Source organism: Pteropus vampyrus, unplaced genomic scaffold (genome assembly GCF_000151845.1).
Source record: "Pteropus vampyrus isolate Shadow unplaced genomic scaffold, Pvam_2.0 Scaffold244, whole genome shotgun sequence".
In the NCBI taxonomy this organism is placed as follows: Eukaryota; Metazoa; Chordata; class Mammalia; order Chiroptera; family Pteropodidae; genus Pteropus; species Pteropus vampyrus.
In genome coordinates this window covers 2,849,268-2,860,349 of record NW_011889025.1, presented here as the reverse complement: position 1 = coordinate 2,860,349, position 11,082 = coordinate 2,849,268, and the positions used below count along the sequence as shown (strand labels likewise).

The window sequence follows — 11,082 nt, the reverse complement described above, 5'->3', positions numbered from 1 at the left end:
AGGAGGTGTACCTTGAGCCAGTTGCTTTAATAATGTATTATCTTATTTCACTCTCACAATAGGAATTAGTCTTGAGCACAGGTTCTGGTATATAGTGAGCAGTCACTAATGATAGCTGCTATGAATATTATTAATATTGATAACCTTAATAATAATAAACTAAGCAGAGGGCTTGGCTTGAGTAACTTATCCCAGGTCACAAAAATGGTAGAGGCAGAATTTGAACCCAGGCCTTCCTGGTCCTAAAGCCTGGGCTTTTTCTGCTATACTCCTTTGAAAGAAGAAAAAGATTATGACATTAAAACAGTTTGAGATTTTCCAACCCCTCAACTAGGCTGCCTCATAACTGGCCATTTGAGACCTTCAGCCATCTAAGAATATCTTTGGTCTCCCTCTCTCTCCTCACTCAGGTTTCTATATTGCTATGAACCATGGCCCAATTGTACTACAAAAAGGTCAACTACTCACCATACAGAGACCGCATCCCCCTGCAAATCGTGAGAGCTGAGACGGAGCTCTCTGCAGAGGAGAAGGCCTTCCTCAATGCTGTAGAGAAAGGGGACTACGCTACTGTGAAGCAGGCCCTACAGGAGGCTGAGATCTACTACAATGTCAACATCAACTGCATGGATCCTCTGGGCCGGAGTGCCCTGCTCATTGCTATTGAGAATGAGAATCTGGAGATCATGGAGCTACTGCTAAACCACAGTGTGTATGTAGGCGATGCCTTGCTCTATGCCATCCGCAAAGAAGTAGTGAGTGCTGTGGAGCTTCTGCTCAGCTACAGGCGGCCCAGTGGAGAGAAGCAGGTAAGAGAAGTCCCTACATGTTGGGAAATAGCCAAGGACAATAGGGCACCAGGTTCAGAAGCCTTGAAACTGGAAAGGTTAAGTAGGCTAGAGTTGAGAAGCCCTGTCATAGCAACCCTCATCTCTCAGGAATAGCATCAGTGATCTCAGATGGTATCCTAGAACTACCCTGCATGACCCCATGCTAAGTTTTACTTATTTGCCTTTTCTTTATTTGTATTTGCATATGTATATTCAATACTTAATAATCCTAAAGTATGCTCTCTATTTCCAGAATATTCAAGCTTCTGCTACTCCCCCCTGCTCTCTATCCTTATTTTTGGCCTCTACTCAAAGGTTACATTCTAGAAAAGGCGAAACCAAACACAGAATTGGGCTTTCTTCTTCTCACCATCCTCTCTCCTAAAGAAAGACAAGAGACCTTTAACATGAGTGCCACAATGCTGACATATTTTTCTAGTGCCTATTATGTTACTGCATTCCACCCCTAGATGTTAGAGTTTCTGCTTCGGTGATTCCCCTATCCTCTGAAGCACCTAGGTTTCATACTCTGGAGTCATCTTTATGTCCTTCTTCAACCTTGCCTCCAAGTCCAATCCCCAAACCCTGTGGTTTCTTCCTTCCTAATATCTTTTGCATACTTTCTCCTCTCTAGCCCAGCTCCCATCACTCTGCCTCTGGTTCTCATCATCTCTCTCCTAGATGAGTGGTTCTCAAAATGTGGTCCCTATGCCAGCAGCGTTAACATCATCAGGGGAACTTGTTAAAATGCAAATGAAAATTCTCAGGCCCTACCACCAACTGAATTAGAAACTGGGGGGTAGGGCCCAGCAAGCTGTGTCTTAACAAGCCCTTCAGGGGATTCTTATGCACACTCAGGTGTGAGAACAAATGTCCTAGACTAACGTGAAAATCTTCTAACTGAACTCTCTGCCTCTAACCTCTTTCCCTCTCTCAAGATATTCAAACAATGATACAGGCTTATACTTCCCAAATAGTGTAACAATTCTATCATTCTTGTGCATCCTTTCAATGATTACAATGTCACCTCATTAGAAGAGAAACCAACCCATAAAGCCTAGCACTCAATACTCTTCATTAACAGTTTTTTCCAGCCTGTCTCCCCTAGTCCATTTTAAATGCCTCAAGTCAAACAGGTCTTTTCGTTGTCTCTCTTCCTTCAGAGCATAGCATTGGGCACATAGTAGGGACAAAGTAAAAACAGAGTCACAAACATGGAGTACCACAATACATTAAAAAGTAGAAATAGTACAAATAAAAACCAAAATTGCAAAGTGCTTAGAAAATATTGATAATGAAAACATTCAACATCAAATCTTATGGGATATGACCAAGGCTGGATTTAAAGGGATTTCATAAATTTAATACTTGCCTAGTTAAACAAAAAGGAATGAAAATAAGCTAAGATCACTCACAGACTAAGAGTTAGAATTGATAGAGCAGAAAACAAGACATTAGATTAAAAGTTCCTTAGGTAAAGAACCTGAATCCCCTTCTTCCCCATCAGCATTTAACATAGCACCAAAAGAGAAGAGACCTTGTCTCTCTACTTCACTGCTGTATCCTAGCACTGGGAAAGTACCTAAGACACCACATGCACTCAATAAATACTTAATTTATGAATGAATAGTATGCAACCAGCCTTGTACTAAGCATCTTACATGGCTTACCTCATTTAATCTTCCCAGCAACTCTTTTAGATAGACACTTTTGTTACCATCCCCATTCTACCAATGAGAAAAATCGAGTCACAAGATGTTTAAGTCAATTATCCAAGATCACAATAAATGTCAGAGCTTAGCTGTGAAACACAGGAGGTTAGCTCCTAAATCCACCTTCTTAACTACTAGGCTGTACTGCTTTCCTAACAATCTGAGTAAGTCTTAGAATTCACAGCACAGGAGTTCCAAGATGGGATAGAACTGTGGAGTATGAACAAGCTCTCTGGAAAGGATTCATCATATGGATGAATAGCAAAGCAGGGAGGTGTGAACGTGTTCTCTACTCAGTCCACATCACCATCCCCATCAAAACTGATTTGTTCTGTGCCCCATTTCCCCAGAGCCCTGTTAAATGTCTGAGTGATATAATGTGCCAATCTGAACTAAGGCTTACCCAGCTACACTGTATAGCATGATGATCTCACCAACCTCTGAGATTTTATAGCCCTTCACTTGACAGCAATCACTCACTACTATATACTATTGGTCAGCCTTACTTCTATAAATAAATATCTGGTCTCTGTAACAAGATCGTTCCTTAAATGTGTGGCATAATCTAATGCCCAACTGTTTCCATATTTCCCTATCAATACCTAACCCAGTGCCTAGTATATAATGGGTAATATATAAATACTGATGAACATGAAGGAATTAAGCGTATCTCCCAGAAATCCACATGGCTAACTAATTGTAAAAGAAATCCCAAACTTTCATATTCACTTCCATTTGGCTTCATAACTGTTTTGAAAGAGAGGAGAGCACAGGGGAGGTTTATAGAGGGAGCTAGCAATACCAGCCCTATCAGAGTTTTGAAAGTAGGCCAAGTCCTTATTTGATGGTCCCCATTTCTCCCATCTTTCCTCAGTTTTCTGGCAAAACCTGAGGGAGAACAGTACCAGGTAAACTTAAATTAAAATACAATCTAAGGCATAACCTTCCCTGGAGAAAGTTAGTGTTTAACTCACAGAAATGAATCACTAATGGTGGAATATCAGGCAAATGAAACCTGGGTGAAGCTATTTTGGACAAGCTGTCATTTACCAAGATCCTTTTAGACACACTGCCAGTATAAGACCTTCTTTAACTATATTCGAATATCATACCATATGTACAAACCCACAAAACCATCAGCTCCATCCCCAAGTATCTTCAGCAGCCTTCTTTTCCCTTTCTCCTCTCTCTCCGAACCCCCATCACCAGCCCCTGCTAAATTTCATTTTCTACCATTGCTCTGACAATCACTGTGATAAGTCATATGTCAGTAACTATAACAACAGACTGCCACAGTGCAGGAGCTCTGCATTTCTGGGAAATAGAAATGAGATTTGTTTACTTGAGAGCAGCATCAGGGATGTGAGCAAACACAGGACTCCTAAATGACGTTGGATCCAGATAGGTGGGCTACTATCAGGAAGGCACTCCTCCCACAAACAAATTCCAAACACCTGTCCTTTTTCACAGAGGCCCTCCTCCATTTCTCCAAGGGATTGAGCATGACTAACCTCCCTCCAGAAATCCTGGGTATATAAACTAGTGCCCTCTTTGGTTTTACTGGGCATGGAGTTTGGCTTTAGGCTGGCAGCAAAACCCCCTCTGCTCCATCCTTACCCTAGCCCATTGTGCTCTTCTCCCTCTTCTACCCCATCGAAACTGCTCTCAGATAAAGAGTAGAGGCCAGGCATAAGTGGTTAACACTGGCTTCAAGTATCAAAACTCACTTGGAGACCTGTATTTTTAATAGGAACAAAATCTTAAAGTAAAAATGGTGATGCTCTGTCGGATAGAATTCCCTGCACTAGACAACAAGTAGAAGCTTGTGTGTGTGTGTGTGTGTGTGTGTGTGTGTGTGTGTGTGTGTGTGTGTGTGGTGTTATTCTGTTGACTTCGTGTGTGTGTGTGTGTGTATGTGTTATTCTGTAGTCTTCATGCTGCTCCAGAAATCTGATCCTCTTGGCAGCATCCACTCCCTAACCACTACAGCCTGTTTCCTTAGGGGCAGATTCTGGCAACCTAAGGGATTTGTGATTTCTTGGAATAAACACTCTTAAATAATTTTTAGAATTCAAAATTTTTGGACTGCAGAAGTTTTAACATCAGCCTATTTTTTGTCGATCAAATCTACCCCCTCAGCCCACTGACTTTGGGAACCACTAGAGGAGCATCGTCAGCAGGGAGAACAAATCCAGCAATAATCCAGAAGAGACTTGTATTTGTGTGTGGTCATAATAAGCTCAAAGGTCAATCTTTGTGTCTATGGAGAACTTGTTAAAATGCACATTCCTGAGCCCTATTACATACCTACAGAATCAGAATCTTGGGGGTTGAGCCTGGAATAAGCATTTTAATAAGCCCACCTCACCCATTTCTAGGTAGGAGTCAATATACCTCTCTGTATTTGTTTCATATATCTGCCATACAAATTACCATAAAATGGGTGGCTTAAAATAAAAGAAATGTATTCTCTCATAGTTCAGGAAGCCAGAAGTCCAAAATAAAGGTGTTGGCAGGGCTGATTCCTTCTGGAGGCTCTAAGAGAGAATCTGTTCCATGCCTTGGCTTGCAACCACATCACTTCATTCCCCACCTCTGTCATCACATAGAGTTCTCCTCTATGTCTTTGTATCTAAATCTTCCTCTCTTTTTTCTTATACAGATACCAGTCATTTGATTTAGAGCCCACTCTAATCTGGGGTGATCTTATTTTAACTTGATTATGTCTGCAAAGACCCTTTTTCCAAATTAGGTCACAAATTTAAGACTTGAACATAGCTCTTGAGGGGACACAATTCAACCCACTACACTATCCATGAAAAATACTAATCTAGACAAGTGGTTTTCAAACATTTTCAGTAGCAGGGTCCTTTATTAAATGAAATCCTGCCCAGATGTAAAACAGACAAACAGATCCAGGAAGAGCTTCCCTAGTTTAAGAGCAGGTTGGGACCCAAAGCCCCACTTGTTCATACACACATACTCCCATACTTGCTTGGCCCTTGAAGAGCAAGCATAGCCAGAAAACTACTGGTTTAAAAGACAGAAATATAGGCTCTAACTCAGAGTTTGAGGTGATAGCCAGCTTGTAACTGACGGGGTGATCTGGGCAAGCCATAAGATCCTTTACAGATGTCCAGTTATAGAATCACCCTACAGTCAATTTCCTCATCTGTAAAATGAAGCTAACAATACCTGTACCTACCTAACCCAGGGTCTGTTGTAAGGAAGAAATAAGATAAAAATATGTCAAGTCTTTTGAAAATAAATTAAATGCTAGACAGAGGTCAATGACTATTATTTTCAGCTTCACTCCGTTGGTTTGACTTAGCCTGTAATATTGTGTAGAGAGACCAGCTGACAAGTAGCACTCATCACAAGGCACCACCAGTACAGTGAGAGGTAGAGGCTTGAGAGCAAGCTGGCCCAGTTCACAGATTACCTCCTTCTGCCTAGCCTTGATGGCAATGGCCTCTCTTTTGCTACCAGACAAGCTACATGACCTCAAATTCAACCCTCCTTGTTCACTTGAATCTAAGGATTTGAGCAACAAGGAGATAGAGCTGCTGGCCTCTGAATCAACAGTCCACCCAAGTAATTTTCTTTCTTGGTCACTTGCATCAGTTCAGGCAGGCGGAAAGAGTCTAAGCCAACCTTCTCCCCATGGCCCACCCCTCTGGGCTCTGCCATAATTACTCATTTGTCAGTGGCAGATGGCTCCAAATTAAAATTGATCTCACAGATGAGCTAGCAATATTGTCTCAGCAACACTGATAAGTGTTTGTGTTGAGATTATAGAAAATCAGCAATAAGATACTCCATTTACTCCTTCTCTTATCTGATCCTTCATCTCAGGTAGAGATTGCATAGTATGGAGGGAGATATAAGGGCCTAGACAAAGGTGGCTGGAGCACAGAGAGGATCTAAAGCATCTAGCTTATAAATATCACTCAATATGAGAGCAGAAAGTAAAGGAGATAATTGTAAAAGTAACCTTGTTATTTATAGGCAGCCTGGGGTGTTAGAAAGAACATAGACTTTGGAGTCAGCCACATATTAGATGTGTTTCCCTGAATAAATCATTTAATCTCCAAATCTCAGTTTCTTCATCTGTAAATGAGAATGATAATGGAGTCTATTTCACAGAGTTACAGTGAGAATTAAATGAAAGAATACATGTATATTACTTAGAACAGTGCCTGATGCACAATAAATAGTCAATAAATGATATCTAGTACTATATCTACTCCTATTAATTGAAGCCATGTTGATATCACCTGCTGGTTAATCTCATTTTTTTATTTTTAAAAATTATTAACCTCCACTAGCACATAGTAGCTAAGAGTTCAAAACATATGACCTTGGGAATGCTGTTTACCCTGATTGAGCATCAGTTTCCTTATCTGTATAATAGGGTTAATGATATTACCTACATCATAGATGATATTACCTACATCACAGATTTAAATGAGAATTACTATCTAACATTTGGCATAATTTGTGGCACATAGCATTCAATATATGATACTCTTATTAGCATTAATTAAATTAATTAAGTAGCATTAATAAAATAGTATTAATATTATTAACTCTTTGACACCTGAATAGTCCAATACAACAGTACGCATTTATGCCTACAATAATCTGAGTAACAACTTTCATTATATGATTCTCATTCCAAAGTCAAAGTTCAAGACCAAAATAAATGTTTTCTGTCTAAGTCAAGAAAGTAAATCAGCCACATCAGTAGAAGAAAATGTTAGAATGACTGTATGGCATAATATTGGCCAAACTGATTAATTGAGTTACCTCCTGTATCCTGCGCTATCTTCCAGTAAAAATGGCCTACTTCACTCACAGAGCAGAATTGTAGAGAATTTAGAGATCATTAGGTCTGAAGAAATATGTCCAAGGTCACTCAGCTGAGCCTGAACAGGCACAAATGCTTCCTGTCTCCCAAGCCACTCTTTCTACTACTCTACTCTGCCTGCAAGGAATCATCAACAAAGCTAAGAATAAACAAAGCAGCTACATGTCTATCAAAAATTACTCATCGATGACAGAGTTCCAGCAAATGATTAATTCTCATCAGCCTTATTCAATTTTCTAAGCATTTTTGAATACTAATCATATGCCTCACAATAGATTTTAAAGATAGAGTTAGTGCACTCAAGAAATGTATAGTCTGGTGGGGAGAACAGACATGCACATGCCATTCAACCAATCCATCTCTCTTAGTGGGCATGGCTTTCTGTGTTCCAAGGGACACAGAAGATTTAAGACAGTGATGTCTGACTGTCAGAACTGGCTATATAACATTTCACAAGGGAAAAACCATGAAGTAATCACAAGAGCAAGTCACTAAATAAAAACACATGAGGTTTTTTAAACTATGACCCTCATCACCTCCCTTCAGGGTTATCACCAACTCAGGGTTGTTGTTGTTGTGTTTTTCAATAGCCTCATACACTTAGTTGTATATAGCCCTAACCCTCATATACATGTCCAGTTAAAAAGTTACCTAGTGAGAGTGACGGCAGAAGCATGGAAGACAGAGAGATGTCCCCAGAACTCTCCCCTTGAAATAACAATAAGCTGAACACCTAAAACACAACAAAAACACCCAACCTGCACACAAGCATGTCTGAGCGAGGGATCTGTGAATAAAAGCTACTACAGGTCAGAATGGTAGGAGTTGGGCAATAGACTGGGAGAAACAAAGAAGCTGTCTCCAGCAGCCGGAGATCCCTGCAGGAGGACGTGGAAGAGAGAAGGTGCGGTGGATTACCTGAACAGCCTTGCTGAGAAATCTGTAAGCTCTACAAAGCAGCAGTGCCCAGGGATCAGGGCAGAAAGCAGAGAAGCATGGATAGCAGAGAAGCAACACTTGATTATTACTTGCCACGGTTACAAAATGGGAGGCAAGAGTGAGAGCTCCCATCCTCCAACCCAGAGGGCACATCATTCCATATCCTCCAAGACTGAACACCGCGAAGCCCCAGGGGAATCTGAGTAAACGATACGGAAACTGTCCTTAACACTGACAGGGACTGAGACTGAGGGTAGCGGATGTGATTGAATATTTATAAGGAAAAAAAAAGCCATTATTAAGGATTTATATAAAGCAGGGATCCAAGAGGCTTAGACACCACCTACTGGAAACCAAAAGAAAATAACCTTCTTAGCAACAGGCTAAGGAGAGACCTTTATATAATAAATATTTCTGGGGGGGAAAAAAAAGCGGAATACACTTCCATTAATGCCCAGGAAAAAACTGTCCATTAAACACTATGAACAACCAAGGTGACAAGGCGGCTCAGAAACAAAGAGAAAAATCTCCAGAAAATGAGCTTAAAGACATAGAAATATACAACTCAAATGACAGAGAATTCAGGATGGTACTTCTGAAAAGAAATCACAGAGATCCAAAATAATAAAATAATTCATATTAATAATTTCAGGAATTGAAAAAAAAAAACTAGATCAGCAGAATAAATTTTTTCGCAAGAAGACTGAAACTCTCAAAAAGAACCAAATAGAACTTCTGGAGATGAATAACACACTGAAAGAGATGACGATTGAAATAGCAAGCTTGGGAAATAGAGTTGACCAAATGGAAGAGAGGTTCAGTGATATCGAAGACAGACATCTAGAAATAATTCAGAAGAAGAGAGAAACCGAAGAATGAAAATAATAAAAGAGAAATAAAAGAACTAGCTGATACCATCAGAAAAGGAAACATAAGAATAATCGGCATTCTCGTAAGGGGAGGAAAAGGAGCAGGGATCAGAAAACATTTTCAAAAGTTGACTAGAATTTCCCAAATCTAAGGAAAGAACTGGAGGTTGGAATTCAAGAAGACAACAGAATGCCCAATTATCTCAACCCAAAAAGGCCTTCACCAAGACACATTGTATTAAAGTTATCAAAAATCAAGGACAAAGAAAGAATTATTAGGGTAGCCAGGGATAAGAAGACAGTAACCTATAAAGAAAAACCCATTAGATTGTCTTCGGAATTTTCAGCACAAAACTTACAAGCAAGAAAGGAGTAGAATAAAATATTCAAGCTATTAAATGAAAGGAATTATGAGCCAAGAACAGTGTATGCAGCAAAGTTCTCTTTTAGATATGAAGGAGAAATAAAGACCTTTCCAGATATACAAAAATTGAGGGAATTCTCCACTATGAGGCCAGCAATACAGGAAATACTGAAAAGGGTCAGCTCACCTATAACAAAATGACAAAAAAAATACATAATTAGGAGTAAAGTGACTAGTAGACAGATAGAAGCAGAGTAGTTCAACCCTTATTAAGAACAGAGTATTATACACTTAAACGATAAGAAGAAATTTGCTATTGCAAGGTAGTAATGAATGTTCAGCATATGTAGGGACAAATTGAGACAACTATAACAGAAAAAGAGAGGATTCAAAAATCCAAATTTGCAAAGAGGAATGTAGATAAGGCACACGCGAGAAGAAAACGGACCACTACATATATATATATAAATATGTATACACACACACACACACACACACATACATACACACACACATATATATATATATATACATATATATACAAGAAGAAAATGGACCACAAGAAGAAAATGGACCACTATATATATAGTTGTGTGTGTATGTATATATATATACACACATACACACACACAACTATATATATGTGTGTATGTGTGTATATATCCATACACATACATATGTGTGTATATGTGTATATATACATACACATACACAACTATCCTTTACATATTTGTAATGGTAACCATACGACAAAAATTCAGAGCTGAAGTATATAACATAGAACAAGAAGGACCAGAGGGAAAATCCACAAAAGCCAACCAAATTTAAAAAAAGAAAAACAAAAAGAAATGCAAGGACAAGGAAGCAATGGAAACAGTGAGCTACCAGAAAGCAAAAGATTTTGTAAATAACTATATGAAAACCTCATATTTCAATAATCACCCTAAATGTAAATGGACTGATCTTACCAATAAAAAGGCGCACAGTTGCAGATTGGGGCAAAAAACAAAACCCAACCATTTTCTGCCTCCAGGAGACATATCTAGTTCCAAAGACTCAAAGTGAAAGGGTGGAAAATGATATTTCAAGCAAATGGCATTCAGAAAAAAAGTAGAAGTAGCAGGACTAATATCTGATTAAATAGACTTCAAAATAAAAAAAGTAAAAAGAGATCCTGAGAAACACTTCCTACTGATAAAGGGAATCATACACTAAGAAGATATAACACTTAGTAATATCTATGCTTCCAATTAGGGAGCCATGAAATATATAAGGCAATTATTAACAGAACTAAAGAGAGAAACAGACCTAAACACTATCACAATACGGGACCTAAATACCCCACTGTCAGATATGGAAAGATCATCCAAACAGAAAATTAATAAGGAAATAACATCCTTAAATGACACATTAGACCAACTGGACAGAATTGACATTGTCAGAGCCTTTCACCCCAAAACAGCTGTTTATACATTCATCTAGTGCACATGGAACATTC

General features: G+C 39.1%; 1 protein-coding gene across 1 annotated transcript in view; it reads left to right on the top strand.

The window, feature by feature from the left end:
- The first annotated feature begins 431 nt into the window (after positions 1 to 431).
- The window catches only part of TRPC5 (transient receptor potential cation channel subfamily C member 5), a 173,724-nt gene continuing 163,073 nt past the window's right edge, over positions 432 to 11,082 (top strand). Inside the window, exon 1 of the mRNA XM_011374351.1 lies at positions 432 to 809. Within this exon, the coding sequence (XP_011372653.1) occupies positions 432 to 809 (378 nt within the window). The remainder of the gene's footprint in view (positions 810 to 11,082) is intronic.